Here is a 22,084-nt window from a genome sequence, read left to right as displayed (position 1 = left end):
GCCACTTGTTTACCCCTTTTTTATTTTATTTACTTAAAAGCCCATTAAAGGGAATCTATTTACAAAGTAATAATTTATAACAAGAATAGCAGGGGTATAGAAAGTGTTTAGTACAATCTATGTTAGGTCTTTTACACTCACCCAACTTTTTTTTTTTCCTGCGATAAGAATATCTTTAAATTTGAATTACATTTTTATTTTAGCTAGTCGATTGCTTCCTGTGAATGAAGGTTCTGAGGGTGGACAAATGGGCAGTAGTGGAGATGGAGAACGTTGGGGATCAGACAGAGGACCGAGTAGTTATCTGAACGAGCAAATTGCAGTTATACTAATGCGATTACAAGAGGATATGCAAAATGTTCTTCAAAGACTCCATAAACTGGAAACCCTTACTGCTTCACAGGTATACACGTGTCCAATCACGCTTGCTGGGATCATTTGTTTTGTTATTTTTCTGAATAATTCCCCATAGACGTGAAATATGGTATTTGAATATCCTTTCTGGTGACCTCCATGGCCTTTGTATAATGTTTTTAATAATCTTAGAATAACGGCTAAGAACTACTGCAGAATAGATAAAAAAAAAAATGTATTTCGTATATTTTTTAGGCAAGTTCGGTGCTTCAGGAATCTAATTATCAGCACTCATCAAATAAGGTAAACTTTAATGGCCTGGGCTGTTGTATCTCTACATTTTTAACACTATGGGCTAGATTACAAATGGCGACCTATTTAGCGCTCCCACTCAAACATAAACCTCTAGAAGTAATCTTTCTGCGCGTGCAGGTTAGCGTGCGTATTACAAGTTAAAAATATTTTTTTGCATACAAGCAAAACCCAACACGCACTAACTTCAGGACCTTGGATATCACAACGGTTCTAATTTCTTCTGCCCATAGACATAGCTATGCCAATTGTCTTCACATACAGGACAATGTTATTTTTATTTTAAATACATAATATTATATATATATATATGTGACTGTATATACACCTATATATCTATTCCTATAGATATATAGGTATATATGTATACCTATACATTATATATAGGTTTATAGCCTTTTTTTTATTATTTATGAAAATACTCTATAAACATTCACTTTTTTTCCCCCACTGACTAGTTTGGCTTTAAAGGGACATTTACTTGGGAGCGTTAGCCTTTTTCATCATAGTATTTGGCACTAAGTCCATGTTGCTACTCTTTTAGCTGCTAAACTAGTTGCTGATCGGTAAGTATCACATAACATACCTACCCAATCAGTGTCCATGTCTGTGGAGTAATGATAAAAAAAGAGTCTTATGCAGACTTTTTAAATTCATTTCAAAGTGCTTTGCAAAAGTAGACCAGCTCTGTATTCCAAATACACACAACATTCAAAATACTGCCTGTACAGTTTTTTAAAAGTTAGGTCGACAAACAACATCAATGCAAAGAAGTTTAATGATATATACAATTTCTCCAACATAGGTGTGTCCGGTCCACGGCGTCATCCTTACTTGTGGGATATTCTCTTCCCCAACAGGAAATGGCAAAGAGCCCAGCAAAGCTGGTCACATGATCCCTCCCAGGCTCCGCCTACCCCAGTCATTCTCTTTGCCGTTGTACAGGCAACATCTCCACGGAGATGGCTTAGAGTTTTTTAGTGTTTAACTGTAGTTTTTATTATTCAATCAAGAGTTTGTTATTTTGAAATAGTGCTGGTATGTACTATTTACTCAGAAACAGAAAAGAGATGAAGATTTCTGTTTGTATGAGGAAAATGATTTTAGCAACCGTAACTAAAATCCATGGCTGTTCCACACAGGACTGTTGAGAGCAATTAACTTCAGTTGGGGGAACAGTGTGCAGCCTCTTGCTGCTTGAGGTATGACACATTCTAACAAGACGATGTAATGCTGGAAGCTGTCATTTTCCCTATGGGATCCGGTAAGCCATGTTTATTACGATTGTAAATAAGGGCTTCACAAGGGCTTATTAAGACTGTAGACTTTTTCTGGGCTAAATCGATTCATTATTAACACATATTTAGCCTTGAGGAATCATTTTATCTGGGTATTTTGATATAATAATATCGGCAGGCACTGTATTAGACACCTTATTCCTTAGGGGCTTTCCCAAAGCATAAGCAGAGCCTCATTTTCGCGCCGGTGTGGCGCACTTGTTTTTGAGAGGCATGGCATGCAGTCGCATGTGAGAGGAGCTCTGATACTTAGAAAAGACTTTCTGAAGGCGTCATTTGGTATCGTATTCCCCTTTGGGCTTGGTTGGGTCTCAGCAAAGCAGATACCAGGGACTGTAAAGGGGTTAAAGTTTAAAACGGCTCCGGTTCCGTTATTTTAAGGGTTAAAGCTTCCAAATTTGGTGTGCAATACTTTTAAGGCTTTAAGACACTGTGGTGAAAATTTGGTGATTTTTGAACAATTCCTTCATGTTTTTTCGCAATTGCAGTAATAAAGTGTGTTCAGTTTAAAATTTAAAGTGACAGTAACGGTTTTATTTTAAAACGTTTTTGTACTTTGTTATCAAGTTTATGCCTGTTTAACATGTCTGAACTACCAGATAGACTGTGTTCTGAATGTGGGGAAGCCAGAATTCCTATTCATTTAAATAAATGTGATTTATGTGATAATGACAATGATGCCCAAGATGATTCCTCAAGTGAGGGGAGTAAGCATGGTACTGCATCATTCCCTCCTTCGTCTACACGAGTCTTGCCCACTCAGGAGGCCCCTAGTACATCTAGCGCGCCAATACTCCTTACTATGCAACAATTAACGGCTGTAATGGATAATTCTGTCAAAAACATTTTAGCCAAAATGAACACTTGTCAGCGTAAGCGCGGCTGCTCTGTTTTAGATACTGAAGAGCATGACGACGCTGATATTAATATTTCTGAAGGGCCCCTAACCCAGTCTGATGGGGCCAGGGAGGTTTTGTCTGAGGGAGAAATTACTGATTCAGGGAACATTTCTCAACAGGCTGAACCTGATGTGATTGCATTTAAATTTAAGTTGGAACATCTCCGCATTCTGCTTAAGGAGGTATTATCCACTCTGGATGATTGTGACAAGTTGGTCATCCCAGAGAAACTATGTAAAATGGACAAGTTCCTAGAGGTGCCGGGGCTCCCAGAAGCTTTTCCTATACCCAAGCGGGTGGCGGACATTGTTAATAAAGAATGGGAAAGGCCCGGTATTCCTTTCGTCCCTCCCCCCATATTTAAAAAATTGTTTCCTATGGTCGACCCCAGAAAGGACTTATGGCAGACAGTCCCCAAGGTCGAGGGAGCGGTTTCCACTTTAAACAAACGCACCACTATACCCATAGAGGATAGTTGTGCTTTCAAAGATCCTATGGATAAAAAATTAGAAGGTTTGCTTAAAAAGATGTTTGTTCAGCAAGGTTACCTCCTACAACCAATTTCATGCATTGTCCCTGTCGCTACAGCCGCATGTTTCTGGTTCGATGATCTGATAAAGGCGGTCGATAGTGATTCTCCTCCTTTTGAGGAGATTATGGACAGAATCAATGCTCTCAAATTGGCTAATTCTTTCACCCTAGACGCCACTTTGCAATTGGCTAGGTTAGCGGCTAAGAATTCTGGGTTTGCTATTGTGGCGCGCAGAGCGCTTTGGTTGAAATCTTGGTCGGCTGATGCGTCTTCCAAGAACAAGCTACTTAACATTCCTTTCAAGGGGAAAACGCTGTTTGGCCCAGACTTGAAAGAGATTATCTCTGATATCACTGGGGGTAAGGGCCACGCCCTTCCTCAGGATCGGCCCTTCAAGGCAAAAAATAAACCTAATTTTCGTCCCTTTCGTAGAAACGGACCAGCCCAAGGTGCTACGTCCTCTAAGCAAGAGGGTAATACTTCTCAAGCCAAGCCAGCTTGGAGACCAATGCAAGGCTGGAACAAGGGAAAGCAGGCCAAGAAACCTGCCACTGCTACCAAGACTGCATGAAATGTTGGCCCCCGATCCGGGACCGGATCTGGTGGGGGGCAGACTCTCTCTCTTCGCTCAGGCTTGGGCAAGAGATGTTCTGGATCCTTGGGCGCTAGAAATAGTCTCCCAAGGTTATCTTCTGGAATTCAAGGGACTTCCCCCAAGGGGGAGGTTCCACAGGTCTCAGTTGTCTTCAGACCACATAAAAAGACAGGCATTCTTACATTGTGTAGAAGACCTGTCAAAAATGGGAGTGATTCATCCTGTTCCATTAAGAGAACAAGGGATGGGGTTCTACTCCAATCTGTTCATAGTTCCCAAAAAAGAGGGAACGTTCAGACCAATCTTAGATCTCAAGATCTTAAACAAGTTTCTCAAGGTTCCATCGTTCAAGATGGAAACCATTCGAACTATTCTTCCTTCCATCCAGGAAGGTCAATTCATGACCACGGTGGATTTAAAGGATGCGTATCTACATATTCCTATCCACAAGGAACATCATCGGTTCCTAAGGTTCGCATTCCTGGACAAACATTACCAGTTTCGTGGCGCTTCCTTTCGGATTAGCCACTGCTCCAAGGATTTTCACAAAGGTACTAGGGTCCCTTCTAGCTGTGCTAAGACCAAGGGGCATTGCTGTAGTACCTTACTTGGACGACATTCTGATTCAAGCGTCGTCCCTTCCTCAAGCAAGGGCTCACACGGACATTGTCCTGGCCTTTCTCAGATCTCACGGATGGAAAGTGAACGTGGAAAAGAGTTCTCTATCCCCGTCAACAAGGGTTCCCTTCCTGGGAACAATAATAGACTCCTTAGAAATGAGGATTTTTCTGACAGAGGCCAGAAAAACAAAACTTCTAGACTCTTGTCGAATACTTCATTTCGTTCCTCTTCCTTCCATAGCTCAGTGCATGGAAGTGATCGGGTTGATGGTAGCGGCAATGGACATAGTTCCTTTTGCGCGCATTCATCTAAGACCATTACAACTGTGCATGCTCAGTCAGTGGAATGGGGACTATACAGACTTGTCTCCGAAGATACAAGTAAATCAGAGGACCAGAGACTCACTCCGTTGGTGGCTGTCCCTGGACAACCTGTCACAAGGGATGACATTCCGCAGACCAGAGTGGGTCATTGTCACGACCGACGCCAGTCTGATGGGCTGGGGCGCGGTCTGGGGATCCCTGAAAGCTCAGGGTCTTTGGTCTCGGGAAGAATCTCTTCTACCGATAAATATTCTGGAACTGAGAGCGATATTCAATGCTCTCAAGGCTTGGCCTCAGCTAGCGAGGGCCAAGTTCATACGGTTTCAATCAGACAACATGACAACTGTTGCGTACATCAACCATCAGGGGGGAACAAGGAGTTCCCTAGCGATGGAAGAAGTGACCAAAATCATTCTATGGGCGGAGTCTCACTCCTGCCACCTGTCTGCTATCCACATCCCAGGAGTGGAAAATTGGGAAGCGGATTTTCTGAGTCGTCAGACATTGCATCCGGGGGAGTGGGAACTCCATCCGGAAATCTTTGCCCAAGTCACTCAGCTGTGGGGCATTCCAGACATGGATCTGATGGCCTCTCGTCAGAACTTCAAAGTTCCTTGCTACGGGTCCAGATCCAGGGATCCCAAGGCGGCTCTAGTGGATGCACTAGTAGCACCTTGGACCTTCAAACTAGCCTATGTGTTCCCGCCGTTTCCTCTCATCCCCAGGCTGGTAGCCAGGATCAATCAGGAGAGGGCGTCGGTGATCTTGATAGCTCCTGCGTGGCCACGCAGGACTTGGTATGCAGATCTGGTGAATATGTCATCGGCTCCACCTTGGAAGCTACCTTTGAGACGAGACCTTCTTGTTCAGGGTCCGTTCGAACATCCGAATCTGGTTTCACTCCAGCTGACTGCTTGGAGATTGAACGCTTGATTTTATCGAAGCGAGGGTTCTCAGATTCTGTTATCGATACTCTTGTTCAGGCCAGAAAGCCTGTAACTAGAAAGATTTACCACAAAATTTGGAAAAAATATATCTGTTGGTGTGAATCTAAAGGATTCCCTTGGGACAAGGTTAAGATTCCTAGGATTCTATCCTTCCTTCAAGAAGGATTGGAAAAAGGATTATCTGCAAGTTCCCTGAAGGGACAGATTTCTGCCTTGTCGGTGTTACTTCACAAAAAGCTGGCTGCTGTGCCAGATGTTCAAGCCTTTGTTCAGGCTCTGGTTAGAATTAAGCCTGTTTACAAACCTTTGACTCCTCCTTGGAGTCTCAATTTAGTTCTTTCAGTTCTTCAGGGGGTTCCGTTTGAACCCTTGCATTCCGTTGATATTAAGTTATTATCTTGGAAAGTTTTGTTTTTAGTTGCAATTTCTTCTGCCAGAAGAGTTTCAGAATTATCTGCTCTGCAGTGTTCTCCTCCTTATCTGGTGTTCCATGCAGATAAGGTGGTTTTACGTACTAAACCTGGTTTTCTTCCAAAAGTTGTTTCTAACAAAAACATTAACCAGGAGATTATCGTACCTTCTCTGTGTCCGAAACCAGTTTCAAAGAAGGAACGTTTGTTGCACAATTTGGATGTTGTTCGCGCTCTAAAATTCTATTTAGATGCTACAAAGGATTTTAGACAAACATCTTCCTTGTTTGTTGTTTATTCCGGTAAAAGGAGAGGTCAAAAAGCAACTTCTACCTCTCTCTCTTTTTGGATTAAAAGCATCATCAGATTGGCTTACGAGACTGCCGGACGGCAGCCTCCCGAAAGAATCACAGCTCATTCCACTAGGGCTGTGGCTTCCACATGGGCCTTCAAGAACGAGGCTTCTGTTGATCAGATATGTAGGGCAGCGACTTGGTCTTCACTGCACACTTTTACCAAATTTTACAAGTTTGATACTTTTGCTTCTTCTGAGGCTATTTTTGGGAGAAAGGTTTTGCAAGCCGTGGTGCCTTCCATTTAGGTGACCTGATTTGCTCCCTCCCTTCATCCGTGTCCTAAAGCTTTGGTATTGGTTCCCACAAGTAAGGATGACGCCGTGGACCGGACACACCTATGTTGGAGAAAACAGAATTTATGTTTACCTGATAAATTACTTTCTCCAACGGTGTGTCCGGTCCACGGCCCGCCCTGGTTTTTTAATCAGGTCTGATAATTTATTTTTTTAACTACAGTCACCACGGTACCATATGGTTTCTCCTATGCAAATATTCCTCCTTAACGTCGGTCGAATGACTGGGGTAGGCGGAGCCTGGGAGGGATCATGTGACCAGCTTTGCTGGGCTCTTTGCCATTTCCTGTTGGGGAAGAGAATATCCCACAAGTAAGGATGACGCCGTGGACCGGACACACCGTTGGAGAAAGTAATTTATCAGGTAAACATAAATTCTGTTTTTTTGTAACAAAGATCAGCTCACTAGAATTAACACTTTTTGAGCAGTTACCATACAACTCCTATACCTACGTTCATCTGCATGGTTAGAAAAACAGCCAATCAATGCTGCTTTGCTATTGCTTTATAGGGATTGAAATGTAAAAAAAACTGAATAGATACATTTCAATGCAAAATAGAAGCATTTTTGCAATATATTTCATTAGCAAAAATGCTTCTAGTAAAAGTTATTACTGTTTTTCAGTGGCATACACACATATCCTGTGAGGGCCGTGCACCAGTATTCAACACCATGCCTGTTCAGGGAGTCAGCAGTGGCTTGTATGGGACAAATGATGTCTTCAGAAGCAAAATATACTGCCAACAGCTCTCTGAGATGGTTTGGTCTTTAAATACTGGTGCATGGGGCCTCACAGGATATGTGCGTACGCCACAGAAAAACAGTCATAACTTTTACTATCCAGATTGGAATGCATCTATGCAATTACATTTTTCACCTTTCTATACCCCCGCCACGCATTTTACTCTTAAATTATATTGAGAATTATCTTTACAGAAACCATCATGGTGGCCCCTTGGAATATCTCCAGGCACTTTCGCATTTGCAATAATTTGGCCATTTGTTGCTCATTGGTTAATGCATGTATATATTCAAAGGCGGAGAAGGTAAGTTTTCTTAATGTATTGAAATAGAATAGAGAGTTTTTTTTTTTTATATTGCCATTATTGTTAAAAATACGAGGTTTGAAGAATATAGGTATGGTGATGTGTAGTCAGGATGTTTATGTCGAATATCTGTTTATTTGGTATCAAATATGTTGTGCTGCAAAGCTGTCTTTAGTGAAATATATTGTTTGTAATGTCTTGTGCATTTTGAACCACCTTTGAAATTAAAAAGTTTTAAACTAAAGGTGTGTGTGTGTGGGGGGGGGAGCTCCTGGCACCACACAGGCCAGCCATATATAAAACAATCACAAGCAGTTCACTGCAACCACAGCACACCCTGTTAGGCCACCAGGAAATACATGTATTTGTAGATATCTAAATACTCATATAACATGAGTTGTAGCAAAGGAGGATATTTATTTATATGGGGAGGACTCTGTCCAAGGAAGGGAAAAATAATTTATATTCTATTTCGAAAAAAACGTGTTGTCCAATATTCCAACATCTTAGCACGTTCATATTTCCCAATATTTCTTTAACAATACAGCGAAATAGACTAGGTTTAAACATTCTATCATGGTGTTTTATCTACTCTTAACTCCCAGTTATCCATTTTTACCATTTTAAGACTGGGTTACCAGATGTCATTTCATAGTGTAACCACTAGATGTCTCTGTTTATACATAGACTTCTGTATGATTTAAAAAAAAAAATGTTTTACTTCTCGTTGTTTAAATGGATACTAAACACTAAATACATTTTCTGCACCTCCGTCTAAATATGGTTGCCCCATTTTGGAACATATGTTACACTACAAAAACAGCACTGGAATGTAGTAAAAACAAAATGTATGCTTACCTGATAAATTCATTTCTTTGATGGTGGTTGCCATTCTCTTGGATTAAGGGATTAATCTACCTTCCAGATGTTTACTCCTGGGATGAGAATTGCAGAAATTGTAGAGATTATTCTCTGTCCAAGTCAAAATCCATGTGACCACCTACGCTGCTTGTTGGGTACTGTGAGTTCCCCCTTGATGATTGAGATACTTCACAGCTGTGACATTATCTGTCTGAAAAAAGTCTTTCCTTGAGGAGAGGCTAACTGAAGAGCCAAGAAGATCGCTCAACTTTCTAAAAAGATTATTGGTAACCTTACCTCCTGAGGGGACCAAACTCCCTGTTCTCCGCAGCCCAAGAGACTGGCGTCTGTAAAAGTTATTGTTCAAATGGGATGAATAAAGAACAACCCCCAGAGAAAATGGATTGATGATTTATCCATCAGGAAAGAGCTTGTCTCACAGTGGTATCCCAGGTTGTCATTCCTGCACCATTGCTAGCATGCAAAATTGAAGAGAATGCATTTGAAATTGTGCAGAGGGAAAAGTATGTAATTGTGATGCTATAACCTTCTGATTCCAAACTTTCAAACCTTGATCTCTGGATGGAATAGACATACACTGAGATTGAACAAGTTGTATGAAACTTGGATCTGTGCTGATTCATCAGAGAAAAAGAATGGCCGCAGAGTCTATAATGACTCCAAGAAACTCTTGTTTGAGAACTTAATGTATTGATTCTCTAACCATGGAGAATTAACAGAAGTTTGTTGAATAGAGATATGCCTGAAGATAAATATAAGGCCAGAACAAAAAAGTAACAATCATTATAGAGTCACTGAAATACCCTGATCTCTTATTACAGACAAAAAAGTTCCTAGAACCTTAAACTAAAATCTGGAAGCCATATCTAGTCCAAAAGAGGTAATTTCTGAATTGATCAGTAATCGACTTCTGATCATCTTAAATTATCTCACCTTCAGAAATTTAACTGAGGCGTCAGTCTGATATTTAAGAATATACTTATCTGGTCTGTTCCTCAAGAGTCAGAAAACGCGATTAAAGATAACTATCAGACAAATGTATTTGCGCTTACATTGAGGCATAAACTTCAAAACCTCGTAACAATTATTGAGCACTCAAAATCAATCGTTAAATCCTGGAGTAAACTATGTAAAACTTTACCAGTAAAGTGCAATAGAAGGAGGACAGATTCCATTAGAGGAAAATCATTATTTGTTAGAATGCATAATATGATTCATGGAGGAATTGCAAAGATGAACTAGACATCTTATAGTAGAGTATCAGAAAAAAGTAAAAAAAATTGCAAAATAGAAATAAATAGTGTTAAATAAGTGATCAGTGGATCCCTCCTCTAAAGGACGTAAAATAATATAAATAGGGACTGTTACAGTATGCACCATTGAAGAATACACAAACAGACAAATATAAATTAAAAAAAGACAGCCACCCAAGTTCTTTGTTTAATTCTTTTTTGTTTAATAAACCAACCAAAATCAAATGGAAATTCCATACTAAACCTTTAATTATAATGCTTAATTGTGCTAAACAGTTAATCCCCAGGTGGTGAAAAAACGTGGAAGTGCAGTGTGAAGGTAAAGTTAACTATATCTCACAATATACTAACACTTGTCCCCCAAATTGAATATGTTTCATTCATCACTTTTTGAAATTCTAATTATAAAGACAGTTATTAGCGTTTTTACTCACAATTTTTAGATCGTCAAATTTAACCCGTAATTTTTTTTTCTTCTTCTATGGTCACATTTTATTTTTAGCCTATTGAAATGCCGGCTGTCATCCGCCTCTCATATGATATGCGCATGCGTTCATAATTTGTGTTTTTTTCAGTGCGATATAAGCGCGCTCCCGCTTCGCGCATGACTGTTTATATTATAGTCAATTGCCGTGGCTTTACTCAGACGGCACCAATCAAGACATCTGTAATCCAGGCTGCAACAACTATAACGAGCACCTCAATTTTGTGCACATATAATTGCAAGTAAATTACGCTATTCACAAATGTATAAAATTGTGATTATAGATTTATCGAATATCTGTTTATTACAACATTATTCTGGTAATATAAATTTATTATAAATACGAAATACGTTTTAATTAGTAATTGGGATTGGACACACAGTATCAAAGAGTGGATTTACAGTTTAGTAAAATTACGGTGTTATTACATCTACTAAATAGAAGTCTAACTACTCGTAAACTAAACTACTCGTAATAGTAGTCTAACTACTCGTAAACGTCAGAACGATCTAAAAAATGCAGCTATTCTCTGTCTCGAACAATATAGTAATGAATGAATATGGATATTCATTGATTACTATGTTGCCGAGAAAAATGACGCCTGCGCATTGGAAACCGGTTAGAATATTATTAGATGCGCATTGCTGAGAGTATTAGACTATATGCGCATGCGCAGTTCGTAGGATCCCCGTGAACGCACATTGTTGACACGTATAGAGCGGGTGAGACCGCTCTATACGTCATGGTCTCTAAAACAAGGAAATGGGTGTTGGGAGGACATAATCCTTTAAGGGTGAAAAAGTTAGCAACTGAGTTATTTAGAATATGACTAACTCATTAGTGTGTACAGATTTTTAAAACTTTACCTTCACTTTGATTTGATACATTTTGTTACTATGATTATATCCATAGAAAAACACCATTGCTGTTTGATGCAACAGTTTGATAATAATTTCGCTATAAAATGTATACGGGATGAATATACAGAGTCTCTGTAATAATTTGATAACCCTTAAATACTTATTTATCATGCTATTCTACTTGCAGTAATGAAACTGTATAGTGTCAGCCACTGGAAGATTCTATGTATCTTGATATCATACCTTTGTAATATGTTGTGTAGCTGTAATGTGATGTTTTATCTTTCAATAAAGTTTGAAAACCTAACCCCCCATAAAATACAGAGACTCTTCCTCATACATTAACTAACACTTAAATCCCTTTTACTGTGTATATAACAGAGGGTATAAGGTTGCATTGAGATGTAACGCCCAAGTTTATTAGCTGAATAGTAAATAGCAGCTATTACCACGTAATAAAGTTTCTGTAATTACTAGACTAAGTAATAAAGGTGGAATTAGTCTGTTACGTGTATATGTCCCCTGGCTATAATGTATCTCTGAGTCAATGTACCTGCTAATAGCCTGCGGGTGTGAGTGCATGAAAATGTCTTTGCTTACCTTAAGATACACCCACTCTACCTTGCTTACCAACTGCAGAAATCACTGCTTCCAGTAGAACCTATACAGTGCTATACATAACAGCAGAGAATCTGTGTTTGGAGTATATAGACAACCCAACATGAGGAGGTTAAGAAACTGGTTCCCACAAATACCTATGGCAGGTTTGTAACTAACTTCCACTAGGTGTAATTGTGTCACTACCCAATACTCCACTTTCCCCTATGTCCCAAGTAGCAGCTCTGTAAGGGGGAAAATGGGCCTCAAATCGGTCTGAGGACCCCCTCTCAACAAAGAATATGGAGCACCTTAATTCTTCACCTTCCTCCTGTGGAGGCAAAGATAAGACTAGGATACCAGAAAGATGTGAGAGGGATTAAAAGTTTTTGGAAAGTTGGTTATCTTTGTATCCTCCTATTGGCCAGGAGTTGAATTCCCAGGCATAATGGCTTTTTTTTATAGAAAGCTAGATTTCAACATGACATTTCTTGAGAAGAGCTATGCAAAAGACGTTTTTTTCTGGGAAGAAGGGTTAGGACAAAAAGAAGGAACAACAATTTCCTGATTAATATTGCGATCCGACACCTTAGGGAGAAACCCCAGCTTTGTACGAAGGACCGCCTTATCAGCATGAAAAATAAGGTAAGGGGAATCACACTGCAGAGACGAAAGTTCGGAAACTCTGCGAGCAGAAGAAATAGCAAAAAGAAACAAAACCTTCTAAGATAGTAATTTAATACTAACAGAATGCATCGTCTCAAACGGAGCCTGCTGCAAAACTCTAAGAACAAGGTTAAGACTCCAAAGAGGAGCAACAAATTTAAATACAGGCCTGATTCTGACCAAGGCCTGAACAAAAGACTGAACATCTGGCAGTATTGGCAAGCGTGTATACAGAAGAATAAACAGAGCAGTAATCTGACCCTTCAAAGTACTGACTGACAAACCCATCTCCAGGCCCTCCTGAAGAAAAGCCAAAAATCGAGGAACCCTTACTTTGTTCCAAGAAAAACCTTTTGATTCACACCAATGAAGGTATTTACACCATACCCTATGGTAAATTCTGCAAGTAACCGGTTTACTAGTCTGAAGCATAGTATCTATGACTTTCTCAGAAAAGCCACGTCTAGCCAAACTTAGACGTTCAATCTCCAAGCAGTCAGCTTCAGAGAAACCAGAATTGGATGAAGAAAGGGACCCTCTAGTAGAAGGTCCTTCCTGAAAGGTAACCTCCACAGCGGAAAAGATGACATCATTACCAGATCCTGCGAGGCCATGCAGGAGCTATTAGAATCACGGACGCTCTCTCCTGTTTGATGGGAGCAATTACTCGTGGAAGCAACCCAAACGGAAGGAAACAGGTATGCTAGGTTGAAGCTCCAAGGAACTGCTAGAGCATCTACCAGAACGGCTTGAGGATATCTTGACCTTGAACCGTACTTTGGAAGCTTGGCATTTTTACGAGATGCCATCAGATCCAAACCCCCCACCTGAGAGTTATCATTGTGAAAACCTCTGGGTGGAGAGCCCACTCTCCGGGATGAAAAGTCTGCCTGCTAAGAAAATCTGTCTACCAGTTGTCCACCCCTGGTATGTGGATGGCAGAGAGATGGCAATCATAAGACTCCGCCCACTGGAGAATGCGAGACACCTCCGTCATTGCCAAGGAACTCAGAGTTCCTCCCTGGTGACTGATGTAAGCCACTGAGGTGATGTTGTCCAACTGAAATCTGATAAATTGGACCAAAGCTAGTTGAGGCCAAGCTATTAAAGCATAGAAAATTGCTCTCAGCTCCAAGATGTTTATTGGAAGAGACGACTCCTCTGGAGTCCACAGACCCTGTGTCTTTAAGAAACCCCAAACTGCTCCCCAGCCTAACAGGCTGGTGTCTGTGGTCACAATCACCCAGAAAGGCCTCAGGAAGCATGTTTCCCCCGAGACAGATGGTCCTGTGAAACCTACCATGAGAGTGAGACTCTTGTTGGTAAATCCAAATTTATCTTCTGCAAGAGATCCAAGTGGTCCCTGTTCCATTGTCTGAGAATGCATAGCATCAGAGTTCTCAGATGGATCCGAGCAAAAGGAATAAATGTCCATGGAGGCAACCATCAGTCCAATCACCTCCATGCATTGAGCCACAGATGGACGAATAGCAAGCAGACTGGAGAGACCGGTAAGAAACATGAAGCTTGGATTTTCTGACGTCTGTCAGAAAAATCTTCATGGACAGGGAATCTATGATTGTTCCCAAGAAACAAACCCCCTTGTATCTGGAACAAGGGAACTCTTTCCCAGATTCACTTTCCACCCGTGGGAACGTAGAATAGACATCATCTCGGTATGAGATCTTGCTAGATGAAAAGATGGTGCTTGAGCTAGAATGTCGTCTGAATAAGGCGCCACAGCAATACCCTGGGACCCCACCACTGCCAGAAGAGCCCCCAGAACCTTTGTAAAAATGATGGGATCTGTAGCAAGGCCAAAAGTAAGGGCAAAAAACTGGAAATGTTAGTCCAGGAAGACAAATCTTAGATACTGGTAATGATCCCTGTAAATAGGAACATGAAGATACGCATCCTTCAGATCTATGGTCGTCATGAACTGGCCCTTTTGGACCACGGAAGAATAGAACGGATGGTCTCCTCCTAGGATAACACTATCCTGAGAGACAGGAGGCTCAGGGAGAGACATCTTATCTTTAAAGTTTTATTTAAACATGAAGAGCAAAACTGTACAGGAGGAATTATCTTAGCCTCCAAACACAATAAGCATTTTTCAAATTAATCAACTTCAGTATTAGTGTCCATAAAATGGGTATCAGTTTACAATTAACAAAAAAAATTAAATGCCAAATTAAGGCCTAGATTTGGAGTTTGGCGGTAGATGGGCTGTTAACGCTCCGCGGGCTTTTTTCTGGCCGCACCATAAAATTAACTCTGGTATCGAGAGTTCAAAAAAATGCTGCGTTAGGCTCCAAAAAAGGAGCGTAGAGCATTTTTACCGCAAATGCAACTCTCGATACCAGAGTTGCTTACGGACGCGGCCAGCCTCAAAAACGTGCTCGTGCACGATTCTCCCATAGGAAACAGTGGGGCTGTTTGAGCTGTAAAAAAACCTAACACCTGCAAAAAAGCAGCGTTCAGCTCCTAACGCAGCCCCATTGTTTCCTATGGGGAAATACTTCCTACGTCTGCACCTAACACTCTAACATGTACCCCGAGTCTAAACACCCCTAACCTTACACTTATTAACCCCTAATCTGCCGCCCCCGCTATCGCTGACCCCTGCATATTATTTTTAACCCCTAATCTTCCGCTCCGTACACCGCCGCAACCTACGTTATCCCTATGTACCCCTAATCTGCTGCCCCTAACACCGCCGACCCCTATATTATATTTATTAACCCCTAATCTGCCCCCCTCAACGTCGCCGACACCTGCCTACACTTATTAACCCCTAATCTGCCGAGCGGACCTGAGCGCTACTATAATAAAGTTATTAACCCCTAACCCGCCTCACTAACCCTATCATAAATAGTATTAACCCCTAATCTGCCCTCCCTAACATCGCCGACACCTAACTTCAATTATTAACCCCTAATCTGACGACCGGAGCTCATCGCTACTATAATAAATGGATTAACCCCTAAAGCTAAGTCTAACCCTAACACCCCCCTAAGTTAAATATAATTTACATCTAACGAAATTAATTAACTCTTATTAAATAAATTATTCCTATTTAAAGCTAAATACTTACCTGTAAAATACATCCTAATATAGCTACAATATAAATTATAATTATATTGTAGCTATTTTAGGATTAATATTTATTTTACAGGCAACTTGGTAATTATTTTAACCAGGTACAATAGCTATTAAATAGTTAAGAACTATTTAATAGTTACCTAGTTAAAATAATAACAAAATTACCTGTAAAATAAATCCTAACCTAAGTTATAATTAAACCTAACACTACCCTATCAATAAATTAATTAAATAAAAAACCCACAATTACCTACAATTAACCTAACACTACACTATCAATAAATAAATTAAATACAATTTCTACAAATAACTACAATTACATAAACTAACTAAAGTACAAAAAATAAAAAAGAACTAAGTTACCAAAAATAAAAAAATATTTACAAACATAAGAAAAATATTACAACAATTTTAAACTAATTACACCTACTCTAAGCCCCCTAATAAAATAACAAAGACCCCCAAAATAAAAAATTCCCTACCCTATTCTAAATTAATAAATGTAAAAGCTCTTTTACCTTACCAGCCCTGAACAGGGCCCTTTGCGGGGCATGCCCCAAGAAAATCAGCTCTTTTGCCTGTAAAAAAAAACATACAATACCCCCCCCCAACATTACAACCCACCACCCACATACCCCTAATCTAACCCAAACCCCCCTTAAATAAACCTAACACTAAGCCCCTGAAGATCTTCCTACCTTGTCTTCACCATCCAGGTATCACCGATCCGTCCTGGCATCCGGTGCTGAAGAGGTCCAGAAGAGGCTCCAAAGTCTTCCTCCTATCCGGCAAGAAGAGGACATCCGGACCGGCAAACATCTTCTCCAAGCGGCATCTTCGATCTTCTTCCATCCGGTGCGGAGCGGGTCCATCTTGAATCAGCCGACGCGGATCCATCCTCTTCTTCCGGCGTCTCCCGACGAATGACGGTTCCTTTAAGGGACGTCATCCAAGATGGCGTCCCTCGAATTCCGATTGGCTGATAGGATTCTATCAGCCAATCGGAATTAAGGTAGGAATATTCTGATTGGCTGATGGAATCAGCCACTGATTGGCTGATGGAATCAGCCAATCAGAATCAAGTTCAATCCGATTGGCTGATCCAATCAGCCAATCAGATTGAGCTTGCATTCTATTGGCTGTTCCAATCAGCCAATAGAATGCGAGCTCAATCTGATTGGCTGAGTGGATCAGCCAATCGGATTGAACTTGATTCTGATTGGCTGATTCCATCAGCCAATCAGAATATTCCTACCGTAATTCCGATTGGCTGATAGAATCCTATCAGCCAATCGGAATTCGAGGGACGCCATCTTGGATGACGTCCCTTAAAGGAACCGTCATTCGTCGGGAGACGCCGGAAGAAGAGGATGGATCCGCGTCGGCTGATTCAAGATGGACCCGCTCCGCACCGGATGGAAGAAGATCGAAGATGCCGCTTGGAGAAGATGTTTGCCGGTCCGGATGTCCTCTTCTTGCCGGATAGGAGGAAGACTTTGGAGCCTCTTCTGGACCTCTTCAGCACCGGATGCCAGGACGGATCGGTGATACCTGGATGGTGAAGACAAGGTAGGAAGATCTTCAGGGGCTTAGTGTTAGGTTTATTTAAGGGGGGTTTGGGTTAGATTAGGGGTATGTGGGTGGTGGGTTGTAATGTTGGGGGGGGGGTATTGTATGTTTTTTTTTTTTACAGGCAAAAGAGCTGATTTTCTTGGGGCATGCCCCGCAAAGGGCCCTGTTCAGGGCTGGTAAGGTAAAAGAGCTTTTACATTTATTAATTTAGAATAGGGTAGGGAATTTTTTATTTTGGGGGTCTTTGTTATTTTATTAGGGGGCTTAGAGTAGGTGTAATTAGTTTAAAATTGTTGTAATATTTTTCTTATGTTTGTAAATATTTTTTTATTTTTGGTAACTTAGTTCTTTTTTATTTTTTGTACTTTAGTTAGTTTATGTAATTGTAGTTATTTGTAGAAATTGTATTTAATTTATTTATTGATAGTGTAGTGTTAGGTTAATTGTAGGTAATTGTAGGTATTTTATTTAATTAATTTATTCATAGGGTAGTGTTAGGTTTAATTATAACTTCGGTTAGGATTTATTTTACAGGTAATTTTGTTATTATTTTAACTAGGTAACTATTAAATAGTTCTTAACTATTTAATAGCTATTGTACCTGGTTAAAATAATTACCAAGTTGCCTGTAAAATAAATATTAATCCTAAAATAGCTACAATATAATTATAATTTATATTGTAGCTATATTAGGATGTATTTTACAGGTAAGTATTTAGCTTTAAATAGGAATAATTTATTTAATAAGAGTTAATTAATTTCGTTAGATTTAAATTATATTTAACTTAGGGGGGTGTTAGGGTTAGACTTAGCTTTAGGGGTTAATCCATTTATTATAGTAGCGATGAGCTCCGGTCGTCAGATTAGGGGTTAATAATTGAAGTTAGGTGTCGGCGATGTTAGGGAGGGCAGATTAGGGGTTAATACTATTTATGATAGGGTTAGTGAGGCGGATTAGGGGTTAATAACTTTATTATAGTAGCGCTCAGGTCCGCTCGGCAGATTAGGGGTTAATAAATATAATATAGGGGTCGGCGGTGTTAGGGGCAGCAGATTAGGGGTACATAAGGATAACGTAGGTGGCGGCGCTTTGCGGTCGGCAGATTAGGGGTTAATTATTGTAAGTAGCTGGCGGCGACGTTGTGGGGGGCAGGTTAGGGGTTAATAAATCAGAATATTCCTACCGTAATTCCGATTGGCTGATAGAATCCTATCAGCCAATCGGAATTCGAGGGACGCCATCTTGGATGACGTCCCTTAAAGGAACCGTCATTCGTCGGGAGACGCCGGAAGAAGAGGATGGATCCGCGTCGGCTGATTCAAGATGGACCCGCTCCGCACCGGATGGAAGAAGATCGAAGATGCCGCTTGGAGAAGATGTTTGCCGGTCCGGATGTCCTCTTCTTGCCGGATAGGAGGAAGACTTTGGAGCCTCTTCTGGACCTCTTCAGCACCGGATGCCAGGACGGATCGGTGATACCTGGATGGTGAAGACAAGGTAGGAAGATCTTCAGGGGCTTAGTGTTAGGTTTATTTAAGGGGGGTTTGGGTTAGATTAGGGGTATGTGGGTGGTGGGTTGTAATGTTGGGGGGGGGGGTATTGTATGTTTTTTTTTTTACAGGCAAAAGAGCTGATTTTCTTGGGGCATGCCCCGCAAAGGGCCCTGTTCAGGGCTGGTAAGGTAAAAGAGCTTTTACATTTATTAATTTAGAATAGGGTAGGGAATTTTTTATTTTGGGGGTCTTTGTTATTTTATTAGGGGGCTTAGAGTAGGTGTAATTAGTTTAAAATTGTTGTAATATTTTTCTTATGTTTGTAAATTTTTTTATTTTTGGTAACTTAGTTCTTTTTTATTTTTTGTACTTTAGTTAGTTTATGTAATTGTAGTTATTTGTAGAAATTGTATTTAATTTATTTATTGATAGTGTAGTGTTAGGTTAATTGTAGGTAATTGTAGGTATTTTATTTAATTAATTTATTCATAGGGTAGTGTTAGGTTTAATTATAACTTCGGTTAGGATTTATTTTACAGGTAATTTTGTTATTATTTTAACTAGGTAACTATTAAATAGTTCTTAACTATTTAATAGCTATTGTACCTGGTTAAAATAATTACCAAGTTGCCTGTAAAATAAATATTAATCCTAAAATAGCTACAATATAATTATAATTTATATTGTAGCTATATTAGGATGTATTTTACAGGTAAGTATTTAGCTTTAAATAGGAATAATTTATTTAATAAGAGTTAATTAATTTCGTTAGATTTAAATTATATTTAACTTAGGGGGGTGTTAGTGTTAGGGTTAGACTTAGCTTTAGGGGTTAATCCATTTATTATAGTAGCGATGAGCTCCGGTCGTCAGATTAGGGGTTAATAATTGAAGTTAGGTGTCGGCGATGTTAGGGAGGGCAGATTAGGGGTTAATACTATTTATGATAGGGTTAGTGAGGCGGATTAGGGGTTAATAACTTTATTATAGTAGCGCTCAGGTCCGCTCGGCAGATTAGGGGTTAATAAATATAATATAGGGGTCGGCGGTGTTAGGGGCAGCAGATTAGGGGTACATAAGGATAACGTAGGTGGCGGCGCTTTGCGGTCGGCAGATTAGGGGTTAATTATTGTAAGTAGCTGGCGGCGACGTTGTGGGGGGCAGGTTAGGGGTTAATAAATATAATACAGGGGTCGGCGGGGTTAGGGGCAGCAGATTAGGGGTACATAAGTATAACGTAGGTGGCGGTCGGCAGATTAGGGGTTAAAAAATATTAATCGAGTGGCGGCGATGTGGGGGGACCTCGGTTTAGGGGTACATAGGTAGTTTATGGGTGTTAGTGTACTTTAGAGCACAGTAGTTAAGAGCTTTATGAACCGGCGTTAGCCCAGAAAGCTCTTAACTCCTGCTATTTTCCGGCGGCTGGAGTTTTGTCGTTAGATTTCTAACGCTCACTTCAGAAACGACTCTAAATACCGGCGTTAGTAAGATCCCATTGAAAAGATAGGATACGCAATTGACGTAAGGGGATCTGCGGTATGGAAAAGTCGCGGATGAAAAGTGAGCGTTAGACCCTATTTTGAGTGACTCCAAATACCGGCGGTAGCCTAAAACCAGCGTTAGGAGCCTCTAACGCTGGTTTTCACGGCTACCGCCGAACTCTAAATCTAGGCCTAAGTTTATTTATTTGAAGCAATAACACATAAATAAGCACTTAAAACCCTCAGCTCTGTTGAGGTCATACCCCTCCAGAGGTTGCAATCCCACTAGCACGGAAAATCAGACACACCCGGTAGCAAAAAAAAATTTCTTGTTACTGGAACAGCCCAAATCCACTAGCCACTGTAGAAAGAAGAAAATGCAGCCTCCACACTCACCGCGGAAAACTCCGATCTAAACAGAGAAGCCAAAAACCAGAAGTGCCGAGGAGCGGTCATGTGACCGCAATAAAAATTGCGCCAAACAAAACCTGTGCGAAAACCAACCGCAGCACAGCAAAAGTGATTGGGCCAATAAACTGAGTTAAAGGGACACTGAACCCAAATTTTTTCTTTTGTAATTCAGAAAGAGCATGCAATTTTAAGCAACTTTCTAATTTACTCCTATTATCAATTTTTCTTCATTCTCTTGCTATCATTATTTGAAAAAGAAGGCATCTAAGCTTTTTTTTGGTTTCAGTATTCTGGACATATTGGTGGATGAATTTATCCACCAATCAGCAAGGACAACCCAGGTTGTTCACCAAAAATGGGCCGGCATCTAAACTTAAATTCTTGCATTTCAAATAAAGATACCAAGAGAATGAAGAAAATTTGATAATAGGAGTAAATTAGAAAGTTGCTTAAAATTTCATGCTCAATCTGAATCACGAAAGAAAATTTTTGGGTACAGTGTCCCTTTAAAAAGTGATTGCAACAAGTAAGAAGTAAAACAAACACCTGTCAAACACTTCATACACTCTCCCATCTCTGAGCCCCCAATAAAAGATTATGCCTCTTTTCACATAAAAGCAGTGACCCTAAAACAGATTTAAATACTTTCCACAAGGATTTAACCCCTATAGTGCCGGTACTTTCAAACCTAGAAGGGAAAGCACTTACCTGTGGATCCTGCTCTGTCAGGCAAGAGCTGTTTTCTGAGGTGTGGCAGCTTCACCATATCTGCCAGGGTCCTATACAAAGAAAGAACAGAGCAACCAACTCTGGCTTTTTATAATAGGGGTAGCAATAATGTTAGAAGTTTAAGCAAAGATTAACTCGCCGTCTTCTAACTGCTAATAGCCACCATTACTTTTACTAAAGAGATTGACATGGACACAGCATAGCCCAATCCTTGCAGGGAAAATTACCCATTAAAAGGATTAAAATCTTCAGACACCATCTTGGCAATCCTCCCGTGATCAAGGCAAAGAGAATAACTGGGGGTTATGGGTAAGGGAAGTAATACTTAACATCTTTGCTGGGGTGCTCTTTGCCACCTCCTGCTGGCCAGGAGTGAATATCCCACTAGTAATTAGAATATTTTGTGGACTCTCTATGCCATAGGAAAGAAACCCTCCTCATTTTTTATCTTATAACATATTGTTTTGAAGAGGTTTTCACTGACTTTGTCATTAAGAGAGTGTAACATGTAACCCTGGCTAAGGTATCCCTTCATTTGGTGGGTTAACTATGTAGGCAAATTTGC

General features: G+C 40.3%; 1 protein-coding gene across 2 annotated transcripts in view; it reads left to right on the top strand.

Annotated features, from left to right (window-relative positions):
- Nucleotides 1-22,084, top strand: part of ACBD5 (acyl-CoA binding domain containing 5) — a 146,098-nt gene that overhangs the window by 121,553 nt on the left and 2,461 nt on the right. For both annotated transcript variants that reach the window (XM_053713907.1, XM_053713906.1), the window contains exons 10-12: nucleotides 204-403; nucleotides 610-657; nucleotides 7,878-7,987. In XM_053713907.1, the coding sequence (XP_053569882.1) occupies nucleotides 204-403; nucleotides 610-657; nucleotides 7,878-7,987 (358 nt within the window). The remainder of the gene's footprint in view (nucleotides 1-203; nucleotides 404-609; nucleotides 658-7,877; nucleotides 7,988-22,084) is intronic.

This window comes from Bombina bombina, chromosome 5 (genome assembly GCF_027579735.1).
Source record: "Bombina bombina isolate aBomBom1 chromosome 5, aBomBom1.pri, whole genome shotgun sequence".
Taxonomy (NCBI): domain Eukaryota; kingdom Metazoa; phylum Chordata; class Amphibia; order Anura; family Bombinatoridae; genus Bombina; species Bombina bombina.
This window is presented reverse-complemented; position numbering and strand designations above follow the sequence as displayed.